The following is a 20,034-nucleotide window of genomic DNA, read 5'->3' on the forward strand; positions in this document are numbered from 1 at the left end:
GAGACAAACGAATCAGAATCTTTAGGGGTTTCTTTTCTTTCCCGATAACCTTGGTTACCTGAATGAGCCTAACAGGTGGAACAAGTCCCTCAGTGGGATATTTTGTGGTTCTGGCCGGTGGGAGAAAAGTCTCTATTACCAGCCGAGGAGGGGTTGTTTTAGGACAAAGGGAACCTGTCAGACCATGCTGCTGTCTCAGCCATGCTGAGGAGCTGTCTAGATAGGGCTCGACTGCACAGAATGAAGGCAGCTGGCTGGCATCAGAAACCCTTTCCTACTGCTGTGGCTCCTCCATGGTACAGAAACCAGCTTGCACATGCTCTGAAGGGCCCAAGGTGATTCACCTTCTGCTCTAACAGAATAAAAAGAAAATAACCAGTAACTTGGCAATGTGCCTCGTGGCCCCCGTCTCGCTTCAAGACACGTTATCCTTCAGGTGAACTGCCTTCATTACTATTTAAAATTTGTTCCGATTTTATAGTTAACAAATGTTCACTATAGGAAAACTAGAAAGTATAGAAAAATATGAAGTACTTTTGGCAGCCCTTTCTGTAGGCCTGCCATCGTACGCGGGGTACCCCCTTGCTGCGGGCATGTCCACACATCTCCAAATTCAGTGGTTGACTCAGGGCAGGGCCCAGGAATCTGTATTTTATGAAAGCTCTAGGGGGTGATTCTGTTTCGTAGTCCTAAGAACTATCAAATCTAATCCCTTGAGTTCCTCTCCTTCACCATCCTCTCCTAATACTAGTGTATTTCCAGGGGGGAAACATACTGTTCCTGAAAGGATTTCTCCCTGGTTCCCACTCGGGTAAATGGTTGATTTCTTAATCGGCGTCACTCATCTGATCCCAGAATCCTCACCACCATCCATGGCCACCTTACCCGAATGTGTGGCTGCAATTCCCTTGTTAGCAGCATCAGGGGCATGGGCCCAGGGGTTGGTTTCACGCACAGGCATTGCTACGGGTGCTAGAGCAGTGTGGGCTGGCTTAGCAGCAAGCACATGGAAGGCTGAGTCAGTGCCATTAGCTACAATGGGAGCAGACAACACCGATGGAGTTAATGCATGCGGGGTGGACGGGCGACCCCCTGGAGCTGGGTCAGTCAGGCCAATGGGCGATACCGGTGGAACAGATAAGACAGAAAAGTTGGTGTTGGGATAACCATGCCCTCTTGCAGTGGGTACACAAACCTTTTGGCAAAAAGGGAATTAGAGGTTGTAATTAAAATAGCTATATTGATAAAAAAAAAAAAGTCAAATGACCATTCTAGGAAAATCTGTGTATAGGGGGAGAGGGAATGAAACCTAGAAAAACAATTTCCAATTAAGTTGAACAGAGCTGCTTTGTCTTACAAGCAGCGAAAATCTATTCTAGATATAGCTTAGCCTTTGGCATAATGATGTAGATAAAGCACTTCCTTCTCCTACCACTTTTCCAAAAGATAAAATTATGCCAACAATAACAATGGGTTAAATATAATGATCCCTTATGATCATTAATAGTACTTCAGCGTGCATCATCCTATTTAATTCTTTCAAAAAAGAGGGAAGTATACCATAAAGCTGGTATGCTCATACTATAAATGAGAAATCAAACTTGGAATATGTTTTCATTTGCTTAATAAATTTGTAATTCACTACAGAATTAATTTCATCTTTCTTTTTTGAAGTTTTTTTCCCCCTCAGGAATGGTCATAATATCTCAAAGTATTACTATTCTTTCCTCTCTCTTTATTAAAAAGCTCTTAACCCTTGCTCCTTTACTCCAGATATCTATTCCATCAGTTTCTATTCCTTAGTCCGGCTCTCTATCATATTTAGTTTGGAGCAGACAAGCAGGCACCTTCCCCTGCCCTTTGCTTTAATCACTCCCTCTTTAAGACTAGGCAACCATGCTTATGGCATTGGTACTATTTACCCCAGGCTTGTCTAAAAGCCTAGCTCACCCATAGACTGGGAGCCCTTTAAAGGCAGGGAAAGGACTATGTTCTTCCAGTTTTGTACATCCCATTGTAAATAGGCACAGAGGCAACAGAATGTAACAGACACGATATTCAGAAAGACCTGGGTTTAAATCCTGGCTGTGCATTTGGGCAATTTGCTCAATCTCTCTGAGCCTCATCTTCCTTATCTGTAATGCTTACCTCAAAGGGTTGTTGTGGGGATTAAATGAGATGAGAAAATGCATGAGTCCTTACCAAGATATGGCAGACACTGTGCTAGTAAGTGCTCAATAAATTGTGCCTATTATAGGTATTACAAATATTTGTTAGATGAAATGAAAAGCCATTTGGTGCACATGATTATAATGGATTTTTTTTTTGTTTCTGTTATTAAGAAGAGACTCTGAAGGAAAGCATGTAGTATCCTCCTGACAGGAACCGGTACTGTCGCCACAGCAAAACTTCTGAGCTCTTTCTCAAAAGAAATGAAGAAATGGTGATTATAAGAGCTCAAATTCTAGAAGTCTGTAATTTAAATTATATATAGACTCTTTGTGGACTTCAGAGTCAATACCAACTATTAACTCAGCATCTATGTAAACAACAACTTTTAGTAACTCCTCAATGCCTTTACAAAGGCAAATTTTAGGATACTTGTTATAGAAGATGAAATGAACTAAAAAGCCAAAAGAAATGCCTTTTTCTTTATGAGCCTCTTGTGACAGGGTGGAAACTAGGTGAGTCCAGGGCTTCTCAACCTTGGCACTATTGATAATTTGGGCCAGATAATTCCTTGTTGCGAGGGCAGCTATCGTGTGCACTGAAGGATGTTTAGTAGCATCCCTAGCCTCTATGCATATGACAGTAGCAACCACCCCTCCCAGGCCATAACACCCAAAAATGTCACCAATGAACGCCAAATTTCCCCCGAAAGGAGCAAAATTGCCCTGGGTTGAGAACCACTCTGCTAAAGAAAGCATACACCGTGGGATGCCTGGGTGGCTCAGCAGGTTAAGCATCTGCCTTGCGCTCGGGTCATGATCCCGGGTTCCTGGGATTGAGTCCCTGTTGGGCTCCTTGCTCAGCAGGGAGAACTGCTTCTCCCTCTGCTGTTCCCCCTGCCTGTGCGCTCTCTCTCTGACAAATAAATAAATAAAATCTTTAAAAAAAAAAAAGGCATATGTTGGAACCAACTCTGATGACTGCTGCTTCTAGCGAGCTAGCTGGAACCTCTGACTCTTAACAGTTAAGTGGCAAATAAAGCAGTGGGTTGGGGACTACAAAAACTCCTAACAGAATGGGATCAAAGATGACAGGTACATGCAAAGTGATAAATGCTGACATTTTAGGAAACAGGAGTGGGGACAGAGCACAAAGACATTGTGGAACAGGGGAATTAATGACTCTGAGACATTATCAGACAGGGAAATTAATGGGTCTGACCAGCTCTTGGGAAACTCAGGATGCCAATCTAGAGTCAGTGAGCTGTGCCATAAAAGTACAAGCGTCAAAGAGAACAACTGAATGGGCCCAGAGGGCACGCACCTTGAAAGGCAGGAGACTGTGGTGCTATCACCGTCACTGGTTTGGTCATTGGGGCAGATGAGAAGGGGTCCTCGGAGGGTGTGCTGAAGGCATTGGTGATCTGTGAGCACAGGGAGCTGATACTCTCTGCCTCTCCTTCTACTTCTGGCACTGCAAGGGAAACAGAAAATGGCTCCAGACAGAAAAACGGAATAATCCTGAAATATAACAGTATGACACAAGGTGGCATTTTATAATGCATCCCTTATTTGTGAAAGGAAAAGTCTCAACTGTCAAGTGGGGCTATAAAAGCAGCTTCAAAAAACTGATATAAAATGTCAACAATTCATGTACTAAGGAGTATCTTCCTTCCTGCCAATCTCCAGATTTCTTTATTTCCTTTCCTGTGTGAAACTACTGAGAACTTGGTGTTCTCTTTTTGTGCCAGTTAAGCTAGATCTTTCTGGAAGACATCTGCAACCTGTTTGTCTTCCAACTAGTTTCCAAGGTCTGAGTACAGTTCTGGAGCCACTTAGTAACTCTGTCAGGAAATGGGTTAAAGTCAGGGGCACCAGTGCAGCTCTATCTTTTTCTCTGTAAGAAGCTACGAGACGGGGGGCGCCTGGGTGGCTCAGTCGTTAAGCGTCTGCCTTCGGCTCAGGTCATGATCCCAGGGTCCTGGGATTGAGCCCCGCATCGGGCTCCCTGCTCCGCGGGAAACCTGCTTCTCCCTCTCCCCTCTCCCACTCCCCCTGCTTGTGTTCCTGCTCTCGCTATCTCTGTCAGATAAATAAATAAAATCTTTAAAAAAAAAAAAAAGAAGCTACGACAATGTCGTCACTCATTTTTTCCCGAAGTAGCAAGTATAGCGGCGCCTGGGTGGCTCAGTCGGTTAAACGTCCAACTCTTGGTTCTGGCTCAGGTCATGAGCTCAGAGTTGTGAGACTGAGCCCTGCATCAGGCTCCGTGCTGGGCATGGAGCCTGCTTAAGAGCCTCTCTCTCCCCTCTGTGCCCCTTCTCCCACTCCACACCCCACCCCCGCTCTAAAAGCAAAAACACCAAAGTAGCGAGTATATGAACTGTGATAATATGAAAAAGCAAACGGAGGTCCAGGACTCCAGAGCCTTTGTTCTTAATATTGACTCTGGGATACTTCTATTTCACTGGGGAAGCTGATAATGTGTGTTGAACCTTTGTTTTGCTCAGCTATGAAAAGAATAGTTTTTGTTTCCCATCTGCTCCAGAGGGAGAACTGAAGACAAGGTCCTGAAAGCATCTGGAGTTTCCGTTTTTACAGGAGCTGAGAGCTGGAAAGAGCTTCAATAATCATCTAGTCCAACTGTTATGTAGGTCTAGTTTCATATGTCAAAAAAACTTAACTCTCTGGACTTTTATATATCATCAGTGGGAGTGTCTTAGTGAAACACAGCTTCCTCATATCCTGTTAGAGTACTGGCTCGACATGTCTCAGAGCAAAGTAAAAAAGAGCCCAATAAAAGCACTGACCAGATCTGACACTTTAGCTCCGGATCTTATGATGAGGATAGAGCTACCAGGGCTGGCTCAGCTGTACAGGGGCCACACAAAGGCGTGTGTGGCAGTTCTGAAAGGTAATGGATATGTGTGAGCAAGCCCACTGTCTCTGATGAACAACAGATTTTCAATTTAAACAGGAAACCCGTTTAGAGTTTCCTCTGTATGGCGAACGAGCCACAAGGGCAATGAGCACTTATCCATTTCTTCTGGTACACTGACAGTAATGCTATTTGAATAGATGTGTTTCCAAAGCCTTTTAAATTAATTCTCTGTTGGGTCCCAAATGGTAGAATAAGAACGGAAACTCGAGACCCCTGATGTTTGGAAGCAGGTTGGCTGAGAGGTAGTGTACTTCCATCAGGACAAACCGCAAACCTTGTAGCTCAGTCTATGAATTCCCATCGTGGTTCTGTTACCTATTTGTTGAAAAGAAATGAACAATTCACGTCCCCCTCCAAGAACCTTCGTTTTTTCCCCAGTGGGTAATGACACGAGATACATATAACCATCAACCAGCCTCAGGGAGAGGCGGTAGCTAGCTTGATGGGATTAGTGTCTGCCACGGGAAGTGATGATAATGCTTCAGTGCTGGAGCACCAGTGAGTCAGGTGGATGCTGCATTACCTGCATTTTTTATGGGGAAATCAGTCTTCCTCTGCATAGTGGAAGGCAACTCGTTGATGCGCAAGGATAGCTGGCGTTTAAAGGGTGACATCTTCTGGCTGAGAGCAGGAAATCCTCGGAACGAGCCTTGGCGAGCAAGCTGTTCAATGGGTGCATGCCGACGCGGGATGGCATGAGGATTGCTCGTCTCCAGGGAGGCAGTGGCATCCGAAGTGGGAGACGTGGGAGAGGATGGGGGTGGGGCAGTGCTGCCAGGGGCCACCGATGAACCAACAACTGTCTTATCTGTTTCAGCTCAAGAAAGTCAAGAGAAAGAGGACCTTAGCAGTCTTCAAATAACTCCAGCTTACACAGCTGAGGAACTCAAAACCCTCCTAGGTCCTTTTACCCATCTCCTTCCCAATATCTCTTAAAGAACAGGTTAGAAGCAGGGCTCAGATCTCCTATATTTCAGACAGATAAAAGGTTTAACATCCTACTACACGTCATGGCATATCTACTAAGACACAAATATTAGATCTTTGATTCTCATGCAATGATTCATAGCTTAAGACTTGAAGACTCTGACCAAGATTAAAAAAAAAACAAACCAGCACCTATGAACTCCTAATGTGAGGTCCTTTAAAGAATGATGATTCATTCTTTAAATTCTCCTGGGGGAGAGAGGACTTTGGGAATGCCAGGGTCAGAAAGGTCCAAGCAAGTATAAGTTAGATTAGATGTTAAAGAATGTCATAAAGGAGTCTTTAAATCACAAACAGTGTGCATTTGTGGCTCATCAGAATAAAAGCATAGAGAAGTAAAATTTTAAATTGGATTATACCTAAATATAAAACTATTTCCGTGTGAGCACCAGGTGAGTCCCATTCTGATCGTGGTAAATCTTTATCCTCCTCTGCTCATAATCGTCCAGGTGTTAGGACTCAACCACTTTGGTAGGTGCTATGTGCAGCAAAGAGTATTATTTGGTGGTATTAAAGAATATGCTTTGGGTCTGAAAAAGTAACAGCTATACATATTCAAATTTTCTGATAAAAATAGCATGGTGTTTTTATTCTTTGGTATCTGATGCAAATGTTTGTAAGAAATTTTTTAAAAATCGTAAGAATTTAATTTCAAATAAAATATGTATCTTTTTTTGGCTTAAGAATCAGAGTTGTAGGGGTGCCTGGGTGGCTCAGTCATTAAGCGTCTGCCTTCGGCTCAGGTCATGATCCCAGGGTCCTGGGGTCGAGCCCCACATCGGGCTCCCTGCTTGGCGGGAAGCCTGCTTCTCCCTCTCCCACTCCCCCCTGCTTGTGTTCCCTCTCTCGCTGTCTCTCTCTCTGTCAAATAAATAAATAAAATCTTTAAAAAAAAAAAAAAGAAATCAGAGTTGTTTGGGTCAGTAGACTAATGGTGTTCTCTAAAATGGCTGGTTTAGAACTAAAAGGATATAGTAAAAAATAAGCAAGATTTTATTAATGTATATTTAAACTGAATTGTTTAATTCCAAAACATTCCTTGTTGGTTTCAACTCTAGCTGTACACAAGAATGCGAAGCATTTTCCCTAAGCCCGATCACTTAGTTCTGCAATATACTCAAACCTGACTTTGGACAACAGACTCCTGAGTAACTTGCACAGGCGTTTCTGCTATGCTGTGATGCGTACCTGCAAAAAATTCACCAACTCTGCAAAATCACACACTACAGTTAACAGGGCTTTGGGAAAAAGACGGGTTAGCTTCTCAAAATCCATGGACTTTTTTCACTAAAGCACAAAAACACAGCCATCATCTAATACGAAGGGCGCTGCTGTGAAATCTCTCTCTACATTTGCACCCAGCATCGCCATCAGTGGGCCCTTTGCAGCCTGAACCTGTACTTCTCCCTTCAAGATGTAGGTCATTGGTAGCATTTGCTTCTCAGAGAGCTCAGATGCATCAGAATTAGAAGTCTGTTCCAGGATGTAGATTTCCCCAATTTTGTTTTTAGATACGGGGGGTAATAGACGGTTTAAAAAACTTTAGAGTTACAGTACCAACAACTACAAATTAGCCTGAACCACAGATAAGTTTGTTTTTACACAAGGCAAAATGTTGGGGACTCCAGCTTAAAATTATAATATACAATTTAACATATCACTCTGGCAAATGAAATGAGGAAATTATCTTAAGCAAAGCTTATAATACTTCATTGTAGTGGGCACTGTGCTTTGGTGAGCAGCCCCTGAGACCTCCTTATCAGTCGGGCTCCCTCAGTGCAGCTTCTTCAAATGCATTCTCAGCCTCCTCCCCAGCTTCCGGTACTGGAAATAGTAAACACCTCAGAAGGCACAAAACAAGCCATTCTAAAGGAAAGACCTTTGTTTAGGTTTTCAGCTTTGTTCTGAAGGTCTTCATATATTGCTAAGAGTTCTCTCCGGCTGTGAGAAAGCTTACCCCTGCGAGCTTCCAAATATTAACCTGCTGGGAAAAATGGCTTAAATAAATGCAGTTGTAGCAGAACAGACTGTACCTTTCTTGGCATCTTGGATTTGTTTCATAATCTCCTCTCTTTCTGCTTGCTCGGTGGCTGTTGTGACACGGAATGATCCTTCTCTTGTAAAAGTGGTCCGACTGGCATCAAAAGTGGCAGTCACTCCACATTCCTTCTCCCGCTTCTGCTTCCGTTCTAAACAGGCCGCAAAAGCACAGCCTACTGCATGACTCAATCTTTCACCCTATACGTAAGAGAAGGTTTAAAAAACTTTTTTAGAGTTATAGTACCAACAACTACAAATTAGCCTGGACCACAAGTTAGTCTGTTTTTTTATACATGGCAAAATGTTGGAAACTCCAGCTTAAAAATTATAATTTAACCTATCAATATGACAAATTAAATGAATAAATTATCTTAGGTAATGCTTATGATACTTTACTGTGGTGGGCATTTGCTTTTGTGATCAGCCACGGAGACCTCCTTATCAGTCAGGCTCCCTCGGTCACTCCTGCTAGCGCTGGCCATCAGCTTAGGAGACACTACTCAAGGTCTGAAGCCCTAAGTCTTGACACAAATCCTGCATTTGCCACTTAGGGGAACAGTGGTAATACGCACCAAGCATTTCTAAGAAACTACTGAAAAGGCAGGGCAAGTTTCAGGAGCCTAAACAGACTGTCAACATATCTAGGAACAAAAGATACAAACTTAAAACTTCGGATAACTAAATACAACTCCAGAGATGACCTGGGAATTACGAAAAGGAGAGCTTAGCTTTCTTGGTCTCCCCTTTCCGAATGCTCCCCTCCCTAAGCACCCTTTTCCACTTTAGGTCCTCATCATTTTGATGCTTTCCCCCTTACCTTCCCTGTCTTCCAGCTCTCTCTTCCCCCAACTCTCCCTCCCAAACACACACAGGCAAAAGTTAAAGCAGGTTTTCATCCACACTCCCTACTTAGAAAGGAATTAAACAGATAAAGTCTGATTTGTGTGTGGGAGGGGAGGAGAACTTATATAAACTATTGTTTTAAAAAGATATACTGGATAACCTAAATTTAATAAACTCAATGGATTGTTTTTATCAGGGTTATCTGTATTTTAAACCATACCCCTAATTGTGGAATAAAAAAATTAGAGATGATATAGTAACTGCTGGAATCACTAATAGTGAGAAGAGGTATTTGAGAACAGGGAGCCCTTCGTGGAATTTTCAAAATCACACTGTGTAGGCTGCTACTCCTACATATGGTTCTGAGCAAGTAACTTCCCTGAATTTTATATGCCAATATCAGATACCATAGGAAGTTATGTATGAAATGCCTTTTGTCACACTAATATAAACTGTAAGATTTCACATAACTGCCTACTTACTAAAAACTGAGTTACTTTTTATTCATCCACATGAGTTTCCATCTAACTTCTTAGGAGGATGATATAACAGTAGGGCACTGAAGCATGAAATAGGAGGGAGTACTGAAAGAATTTCAGAACCTGTCTGCATTTGAACAGCTCTATTACAAGAACAGAGCTATACCCCAAAGAAGCTTACTATTTCTCCTAGGCCTAGGGCAAAAGTTCTTGAAGACACGCCCTCTCCAAGCCCCACCTGGGACCCACTGAATTTTGAAAAACTCTGAGGGTGGGGCCTAACAAACTGTTATATTTTTATTTTATTTTTTAGAGATTGTTTTATTTGTCAGAGAGAGAGAGAGCACACACAAGCAGGGGGAACAGCAGGCAGAGGGAGAGGAAGCAGGCTCCCAGTTGAGCAAGGAGCCCAATGCGGGACTCAGTCCCAGGACCCAGGGATCATGACCCGAGCCGAAGGCAGACGCTTAACCGACTGAGCCACCCAGGCGTCCCAGCTGTTTTTAACAAGTCCTCCAGGTGATTCTGATACAGAACAACCACTTGCCAAGGAGATTCAAACAGCCTGAAGGACAAGGATTTGACAGTAAAAGTGTTTTAATTAATGTAAGGGAACTCTTTGGATTTTGTGTAGTGATAGCAAAATACACCACTTTGTGACTTAAGGTCTGAGAGACAGAAGAAAGTGTAGTTTATTTAGTTCAACTCATTGTCAAAGCACTGTGTCAAACCAAGGAGGAATAGCTTTGACATTATTAGCCACCATTTTTAGGGCAGTGACCATGTGCCAGACCTCATACTAAGAATGCTTTTATTAATTATCTAATTTAGTCTTCACAACTTTATCTCTATTTTATAGAAGTGGAAAGTAAGACTTAAAGAATGTTAAGTAACTTGCCCCAAAACCCACAGTTACTAACCAGAATCAGACCTGAAACCCAGATCTGAGTCAGAGCCTAGACTCTTAACAGTTTATACCACTGTCTCCAAGAGTTGTTTTTTTTTTTTTTTTTAAAGATTTTATTTATTTATTTGAGAGGGAGAGAGAGCCGCATGAGCATGGCGGGGGGGGGGCAAAGAGAGAGGGAGAAGCAGACTCCCCACTGAGCAGGGAGCCTGATGCAGGGCTCCATCCCAGGACCCTGAGATCATGACCTGAGCTGAAGTTAGATGCTTAACCAACTGAGCCACCCACATGCCCCTCTCCAAGAGCTTTGGAAAACATTTTGGTGAATTTTAGAGTATGGCCATCACTTCCCTTTCAGATAAACCTTGGCAAGAGTTTACTGAGTTGTAGCCTTCAGGAATGGCTATACTGCCTTATTCTGTCTGGACTTAAAAAACTCAATAATTAACAATTATACACTCAATGCTCTACTATAGTTAAGATCATCATCATCTGAGAGATTTGTCTTTTATGTCAGAATTCTGGGTAATTTTTACATGAAAGACGATAGGTTAATTCTTTTTTTTTTTTCTTCAAAGACTTTATTTATTTGAGAGAGCGAGCGAGCAAGCATGGGGTGGGGGACAGAGGGAGAGGGAAAGAAGCAGACTCCCCGCTGAGCAGGGAGCCCGAAGCGGGGCCTATCATGACCTGAGCCGCTTAACCAACTGAGCCACCTAGGCACCCCTAATTTTTCCCTACTTTTAAACAAAATCAAAATTTTCTATTTTGCAACAATTTCTGGCAAAATTCATTGTACCATAATTTAGTACTTTTTTTTTTTTAAGTAATCTCTACCCCCAACATGGGGCTTGAACTCATGACCCCGAGATCAAAAGTCCCATGTGCCACAGACTGAGCCAGCCAGGCACCTCAGTAATTCTATTTTTTAATTAATTGAAAAAATATATATCCCAACTCAGTTCTTTCATTTGTAGTAGAATTCCTTTGCAAATAAATTAACACCTTTTAGTACGAATGTCTTTTTTTTTTTTAGATTAAAAAAATTTTTTTTTGAGAGAGAGAGACAGAACATGAGTGGGGTGAGGGGCAGAGGGAGAAGCAGGCTTCCTGCTGAGCAGAGAGCCCGAAGTAGGGCTCAATCCTGGGATTCTGGGATCATGACCTGAGCCAAAGGCAGATGCCCAACCAACTGAGCTACCTAGGCACCCCAATGCCAATATCCTCTACCTAGATGTATTCGCAAATACATGTAAGAATCTTGAAAACAGTTTTTTTCTATTATGTTCAGTTAGCCAGCATATAGTAGATCATTAGTTTTTGATGTAGTGTTCAACGATTCATTAGTTGCATATAACACCCAGTGCTCATCACAACACGTGTCCTCCTTAATACCTGTCACCCCGGTTCTAATAATGAAAAGTTTCAAGTAAAGTTTAGCAGCCACCATCACCAGGGCACTTTTACTTTCCTTTAATGACCTTGGATCTCAGCTAATCATCTTGCTCTCTGAGCCACAGGGTCACACCAAGAGTGTGAACTATCTGAATAAAAGGAATGAAAGTAGGCTAGTTTAAGCACTTCCAAGTGCTATAAGAGCAGGTGCTTATATAAAAATGTAGTGGAAACTGCTTGGCTGAGCCAACCCAGGGTGAGTTTGGCTAGCTGAGGCTAGTCATGATGAAATCTACACTGCTGGACTCACCGTGTCCTTGACAGCCATAAAGCAATGACAGATCCAGCGCCGAGTAGTGCCATCCCGGCATATGTAAGAGAAGGCTCTATCAAAGTTCCTATCTGGGGCACAGAAAGAAACTTTTTCTATTGTCTGGTCAACTATGAGGTCCTAGAAAAAGGGAAGCACAAAGAAACAGAGGATTTACCAGGTTATTCAAGCGTCTCAGAATAAACACAGGATGTTCATTTCATAATACAGAGTCTCTAAAACTAATGCATCGAGACTATGAAATAGCAAGATCTGAGGCCAGCAGTCTGAATACTAAGAATCTGATGTAGAAGAGATCCCAAGAGGCACTTTGCCCAGATGCCTCTCTCACTTCATCTTCATGTTCTAAAACATATGCTTGCTGATTTTAGTTTTATCATAGTACACTTCATGTTCAATTTGACAATATATATAAATCAATATATTTCATCCAATTCCCATATAATTTATATTAATTTAGTGATCATTTCGAGTATGACTTTAAATACTCGCTTAATGGCATTGTAGCTACACAGTATAAACATTACACAAAATGTTTTTTAAAATCTTGAGGCTCTTCTATGTTATATTCCCACAGCCCAGAATCCCTAGATGCTGAGGTGGGGCTATAAGTGCTAAAACAAATGATCAAAAAAATGGCTTTTATAAAGCATCATTATGAGAATTTCTGTTGCTCCACAAACCTGCCAGCCAATTTTTAAAAATTCTGCAATTCTGGTGGCTCATTATGATTTTATTTTTCATAACCTTGATTACTATGAATTTCTCTTTAGCAATACGATTCTTCAAGTCTTTTGGATTGCCATTTTTCTTATTGACATGTAGGAGTTCCTTAATATATTCTAAATATGAGTTCTTTATAGGTTATATACCTTGCAAAATTTCTTTTCCATTCATGATGGGTCCAAGGGTGAAAAGCCACCAATTATTCTTATTACTAAAGTGGAAAGAACCGAACTAACGAATGCCAGTACTATACGTAGCCACCAGGGGGCGATACCACGTACGAACTGGTATAAAACAAAAACCGCCTCCTTGTACAACACATTTCATCCAAAACACTAAAGAAAACTACACAAGTTCTTAACAATAAGCTAATTAAAATGATCACTGTTTCCAATAATAATAATAATAATAATGTACATTTAAGACTACCAGTTCTCTTGAACTTAAAAAAAAGGGGGGTCTCAGATGGAAGGTCAAAAGAACCAATGCAAAAAAAAAAAAAAAAAAAAAAAAAAAAAAAAAAAAAGAACCAATGCAAATATAGTAGTAGTTGTACTTAAAATGTGTAAGTTATCCATCAAAACTGCTCTTTACCCGCCAGACTGTCTCCCCCTTTCAGTGACAAATGAATTATTTTGAAAAATTGCCTTCTTGTTAAAATTCCTCCAGACTTTAGGTCTCTTAGGAAATTGTAATTAATGATTAAATGTGCCTATATAACACTTAATGCTCTCTAAGGTCAGAGTCTATGTCTCTGTTCTTTAGGCATGTAGGATCACTTTCTTTCCAATGCAAAATGCCATCTATGATGTTAGATATTGTGTAGATTCTAAGTAAATGTTAACCAAATGAGCTATTTATTAGTCCTTAAGATTTTGCTTAATTTGGGTTTTCAGTTAAAGAGCAGGTTACTCATTCCAAATATCACTTTCTAAGAATATAGTTCCCTTTATTAAGGAACAAGAAGAAATTTCAGATGTGATCTTTTTTTTTTTAAACTTTGGTAAAAGGTCCATCATGTTTTACATCAAATTTGTGGGGGTAAACATTTTCTTAAAATGTGTAAGAACAAAATTTTAACATTAAATGCAAACGCTTACTACACTAAACATGCTGTTATGTAGAGCAAAATGTTGTGGGAATTCTATTTTTCATAAGGTAAATGAATAACTAAATTTGTTTTCTGAACACTCGTATCTCAGAAGACTGTCATTTGGACAAAGTGGAAGGATACAGAATGACTACAGCAGCTTAACGGCATTACATTTGATCATTAGGGATTAAAAAAAAACATAAGCAGTAACATTTAAGCTTATAAAATTTTTACCTTAGTTTTCTCATCCACAACTCTGAGTCCATCTGCTGATACCCACAGGACTGCTTTAACTGCTTTCTTTCCAGTCTTTTAAAGAGAAAGCAAAAAGGAAGGGGGGGAGACATAAACATATAATATTTAAAAAAAGGTCATCTTCCATAGGAAACACTGAGTTCTGCCTTCCAAAAGTCACAAGTACAGATGGAGTCCAAGTTCAGGAGGGGTACCCAAAGCCAGATACTCAAATCAAACTGCAGAAACATTCAGGAAAAAACAAGCCAAAGCCATTATTTTAGAAACACAATGCAAATGAATAAGATAAAATTAAGTGAAGGGAAAGGGAGAGGTGGACTCAAAACCAAGGTATCACATTTCATAAAGGGCAAAGAATTCATAAGTAGATTCTTCAGCCCTTTAAAAAATCAACCAAGAAAACCAAGAGTCAGGTAAATATTAAATACATAAGGAGTTACACCACAAGTAGCTTCTACAAATGTATTTACAGTAAAAAGTAATACATAGGTCTAAATTGAGATGCTGACCTATCCTTTGACTCCAATGTGTACAGCAGAACCCTTGGTCATCTGAAATTTTCATGTTAAACACCCAAGAAGTCTTCATTATTCCTTTAACCATCTTTAAAGACCGTTATTTCCTCCCTCACAATTAACACAGAACTGGTTTAGTTTTTAATTTGATATTAAATGTATGGAGACATTTTGGGGACACATAGGAGGATTAAAAAACTTGAAAAAATACTAATATTATTACATGAATTCTTTTTACTGGCTGAGAAAAGACTTCTTTTGGCACACAAGAATCACGTGAGAACAAGCTGATGTATGCTTCCTCCTGTGATGGAATGAATGGGACAGTGGGACTTTGTAACAGTAATTTAACAGCTTCCTGTCTCTTCAACTGCTCCAAGGACGAAAGCAAAATAAAAGCTAAGAATAGGTATCAGATTATAGAAAGTATAAATCAAAAGGAATCTGGTAGTAAAACTGCAGCTGCCGCCTCTAGAAGGGACAGAAGAGGATAAAGAAATGGCTACCACTTTCCTCTGTATATGTCCGAGCCCAGCACTCCTCCACATTTATTTAAATGAACTATGTGCTCCACTCCAGGCCCATCATCTCCACAATCACCAGGCATCTGATAAGAGCCTCTTATATGCCAGGCAGTGGAAACACTTAAGAGTTGACAGTCCAGTGAAAGGTGACACTTAAACAAAAAATAAATAATACAGTAGTAAGAGTTATAGTAGGGCTGCAAACAATGTATAATGATGTCAGAAAGGAGGCATGGTCAAATCTACTTGTGGAATCAGGAAGGTTATTCGATGGAGAAGATCAAAGTAGGTACTGAAATAATTTTTCTAGATCCACAAGGTAGGGGCAGGGAGGCAGGGAAGTGACAGAGGCAGTGGATATGACAGGCAGAAGCAGAAGCTGCACAGCCCATGGAAGCAAGCAACGTGGCAAGTCTGCATTCTACAAATACTTCAGTATGACTTGAGAGTGGGATGGGTGAGCAAGGAACAGTGGGAGATAAAGAGTAGGAAAGGCTAGTCATGGAGGGCTTGTATGCTTGCTGAAGAATTCTAACTTAATTCTGTGGACAATTAGGAGCTACTAAACGAATTTTTAAATGCATTTTTTAAAATATCACTGTGGCAGAAGTGTAGATGGATTGGAAAGAGACTTACAGGAGGCAGAAAGACCACAACACGATCCCAGATGACAGAAAATGAGGGTGAAGCTCTCTTCATTGAGATAAGGATAGAGATGAGAAAGTTTTAAATGGAAAATATAAGGGAGAAGTCAGAGAATGCCTCTCAGACTCCTGGCTTGGGTAATTAGGTAGAGATGGTACCACAACTAAGAGAAGAGCAGAGATGCAAAAGCAAGTTTAAGGAGGGGAGAATAAGATTTCAGTTTTAGATAAGCCAAGTTTGGGATGCCTATGCCATATCCAGGTAGAGAGTACTAACAGGTAATTGGATACAGAGATCTGATGCTCAGCAGAGAATTCTAAAATAGAATTTTAGTTTTGGGAAATATCAATCATGGGAGTAATAAGAGGGCCAAGGACAGGAGAGATTATCGACAAATAATTGGGAGAAGAGGAGTCTTTGAAATATCAGAAAAGGAAAAACCACGTCAGGAGAGCGGAGAGACTAGGGTTACTGACACCAAGGGAGAAGGGTTTCAGGAAGTAGTGGGGGCCCCAAATGTCAAATGCTGCAAACTGATCAAGCAAGAAAAGATGTGAAAAGTGTCCACTGGATTTAGCAATGAAGGAGATGTGGTAGAGTGATAAAGGCTGTAATGGTTAATTTTATGTGTCAAACTGGATAGGCTATGATTGCAGTTTTTTTGTCAAACAGTGGTCTAGATGTTGCTTTGAAGATATTTTGTAGATGTGATTAACATTTACAATCAGCTGGCTTGAGGTAAAGGAGATTACTCTTGATAATATGGGTGGGCTTCATCCAATCAGTTGAAGACATTAAGGGTTAAAAACAGGTTTCCCTGGAAAAGAAATTCTGCCTCAAGTCTCTAACACAGAAATTCTGCTGAGCTTCCAGCCTGCTGGCTGGCCCTACAGATTTCAGACTTGCCAGCCCCAATAATTGCATGAGCCAATTCTTAAGTCCCTCTCTCTCTCTCTCTTTTTTTTTTAAAGATTTTATTTATTTATTTGACAGAGAGAAGGAGAGATCACAAGTCGGCAGACAGGCAGGCAGAGGGAGAGGGAGAAGCAGGCTTCCTGCGGAGCAGGGAGCCCGATGTGGGGCTCGATCCCAGGACCCTGGGACATGACCTGAGCCGAAGGCAGACGCTTAACAACTGAGCCACTCAGGCGCCCCCCCCTTTCTATATGTATAGACAGATACCTAAATATATACATATGCACAAAGAGAGAGAAACAGATGGTGGTCCTCTTTCTCTGGAGGTCCTGACTAATACAGAAGGGGAAGTCAGACTAGGGTGAGTTGTAAATATTAAATACTCTCTTTAAAAAAGCTTTCCTAAGCTTCTGCACAGCAAAGGAAACCATCAACAAAACGAGGCAACATACTGAACGGGAGAAGATATTTGCAAATGATATATCTGATAAGGGGTTAATATCCAAAATACATGAAAGAATTTACACCACTTAACACCAAAAAACTCAAATAATCTGACTAAAAATGAGCTGAGGACCGGGACAGACACTTTTCCAAAAACATACAGATGGCCAAAAGACATATAAAAAGATGCTCCACATCACTAATGATCAGGGAGATGCAAATCCAAACCACAGTGAGATATCATCTTAGACCTGTCAGAATGGCTAAAATCAAAGACAAAAAATAACAAGCGTTAGTGAGGAGGTAGAGAAAAAGGAACCCTTGTGCACTGTTGGTGGGAATGTGAATTGGTGAAGCCGCTGTGGAAAGTACTATGGCAGTTCCTCAAAAAATGAAAAATGGAACTACCATATGATTCAGCAATTCCACTACTGGGTATTTACCCAAAGAAAATGAAAACACTAATTCGAAAAGATATATGCACCCCGATGTTTACTGCAGCATTATTTATAAGAGCCAAGACATGGAAGCAGTCCAAGTATCCACTGATAGATGAATGGATAAAGAAGAGGTGAGATATACAGGGGCGCCTGGGTGGTTCAGTCGTTAAGTGTCTGCCTTCGGCTCAGGTCATGGTCCCAGGGTCCTGAGATCAAGTCCCGCATCGGGCTCCCTGCTCCGCGGGAAGCCTGCTTCTCCCTCTCCCACTCCCCCTGCTTGTGTTCCCTCTCTCGCTGTGTCTCTCTCTGTCAAATAAATAAATAAAATCTTAAAAAAAAAAAAGAAGAGGTGAGACATACACACACACAAAGACACAATGGAATATTACTTAGCCATAAAAAAGAACAAGAGCCTGTTATTTGTGACAACATGGATGGACCTACATGGTATTACGTTAAGTGAAATAAGGCAGATAGAGAAAGACAAATACTATATGATTTCACTTATATGTGGAATTTAAAAAACAAAACAAACGGCAGAAACAGATCCATAAGTACAGAAAACAAACTGAAGGCCGACAGAGGGAAAAGGATGAGGGCATGGACCAAACGGGGAAGCAGGAGTGGGAGGGAATGAATAAGCCACAGGGTAAAAGGTGCGGCACAGGGGTATAGTCAATGGTACTGTAATATAGCGCAGGAACAGGTGGTAGCTACATTTGTGCTGAGCGTAGCTTAACACAGAGATTTGGTGAACCATTGTGATGTACACTGAAACTAATGTAACATTGTGTGTCAACTATACTTCAATAAAACACAATTTAAAAGTTGAAAAAAATAGTTAAAAAATAGGTGCTGGGACCCAGCATCCACACAGTAGTGGGTACCTTTACAGAAGAGGTCCGAGTGGGGCTCGGACAGTCACCTTTGGCTTTTGCACCCAACCAGATGATTTGCCTTCAGGCTCTGAGCCTTCAAAGCACTTCACTTGATTTTCTTTTAAGATTTCCTTTTTAAGTAATCTCTACACCCAACGTGGGGCTCAAACCCACAAACCTGAGATCAAAAGCCGCAAGCTCCACTGACTGAGCCAGCCAGGTGCACCACACTTCACTTGATCAGATATTGGTCCAGGCTCTTGAGTCAAGAAAGCTTACTTATAAGTAAGCTTTGACTAAAGATGATATCCTGGTTTGTTCAAGAAATTCACCTTTCAAAAAGATATGAAGAAACTGTATCACAAAGATTGTTACTTCGACAAATGGAGAATTAATTTGTAGATGAAAACAAGGAAAAGTCTTCTCAGATGCAAACAGCTGAGACTGCTTTTAAAAGGAACCTTAGTCTTTTAAAGGATATAGAAGGAGCAGAGAAGTATTTACAGATGCAGATTTACCCAATTCCACCACCAGAGGTAGTTTCTCTTGAGATTCTTCACTGGGCATCAAAAGAATGTATTCTCAAATGGGAACAGTTTCTTTTAGGAAGAGCACCATATCCTACTGATGTTGAAAACGAAGCAGAAAGTACCATTCAAAATGAGGCGCAGTGATAACTTCACACACACTTTCAAAAAACCTGTTTAGTACAGCTGAAGATTAAAGAACATGCAGGTCGTTTCAGGAACTTTAAGAATAAAATATGCTCATACTGTCCCATTACCTCCTCAATGACAATGAAGATATGAGAATCTACTGACAAGTCTCAGGTTATCACTTCGAGACCTACTACTACTTCATGGTCATGAATTTACTTTCTTCCAAACCCATGGAAGTGTTAAGAGCTAACACTGAAAGGTGGACTGTTACTAAGTAAGTCACTAAATGAAAAAACTATGATAAAAAATAAGTTTTCCTACAAAAAAATAAGTTTTTCTACAAAAAGAAGCTATAGGACAATGGGGGACAGGCAGAGGATCGAGGGAGATCTTTAAGAATTATGATAAACTAGCAAGATATACTAGAAACAGAATGGGCTCTGGTGTAAGAGAAATAGTCTGATTCAGTGCCACTATCCATAAGCTAAGCAAGTTATGGAGCCCCCTGAGCCTCCATTTCCTTCATCTGTAAAGTATCTGTAGGATTGGTAAAAGGATCAGAGATACATATAGTACCTGAAATTGAAAGAGGGTAATAAATAATTCTTGAAATTGAAAGAGGGTAATAAGTCATTGGTAGCCATTTATCATCAATAGTAACTTTAAAAAACTTCTCCCAACAGTGAAGCTTCTTGAAAGACACACGTTCAACAACAAGAATAGATCATGCTTACATAATGAAGGAGAAAAGCCAGTGGAGAATGGAGACTGAAGGCCCGAGAAAGGGAAAGTCCTCTAGGAGGCGGGATGGGATGGGGCTAGAATACAGGTTTTAGACAGGAAGAGGGA

At 40.9% G+C, this 20,034-nt stretch overlaps 1 protein-coding gene and 1 pseudogene across 21 annotated transcripts in view; one reads left to right on the plus strand and one right to left on the minus strand.

Annotated features, from left to right (window-relative positions):
- NUMB (NUMB endocytic adaptor protein) overlaps positions 1–20,034 on the minus strand; it is a 175,358-nt gene that overhangs the window by 2,088 nt on the left and 153,236 nt on the right. For 17 of the 21 annotated variants that reach the window (XM_073895495.1, XM_073895494.1, XM_025869709.2 and 14 more), the window contains 6 exons: positions 14,145–14,219; positions 12,071–12,211; positions 8,130–8,334; positions 5,633–5,926; positions 3,493–3,642; positions 886–1,032 (listed from right to left, as the gene is read on the minus strand). In XM_073895495.1, coding sequence (XP_073751596.1) covers positions 886–1,032; positions 3,493–3,642; positions 5,633–5,926; positions 8,130–8,334; positions 12,071–12,211; positions 14,145–14,219 — 1,012 coding nt within the window. The remainder of the gene's footprint in view (positions 1–885; positions 1,033–3,492; positions 3,643–5,632; positions 5,927–8,129; positions 8,335–12,070; positions 12,212–14,144; positions 14,220–20,034) is intronic. The other 4 variants (XM_073895499.1, XM_025869714.2, XM_025869716.2 and 1 more) reach the window with 2 other exon arrangements.
- Positions 18,829–19,200, plus strand: LOC112822221 (centrosomal protein 15 pseudogene; annotated as a pseudogene).

The sequence above is a fragment of the Callorhinus ursinus genome, unplaced genomic scaffold (assembly GCF_003265705.2).
Source record: "Callorhinus ursinus isolate GAN/ISIS: 27379988/994484 unplaced genomic scaffold, GSC_fseal_2.0 scaffold8, whole genome shotgun sequence".
NCBI lineage: Eukaryota > Metazoa > Chordata > Mammalia > Carnivora > Otariidae > Callorhinus > Callorhinus ursinus.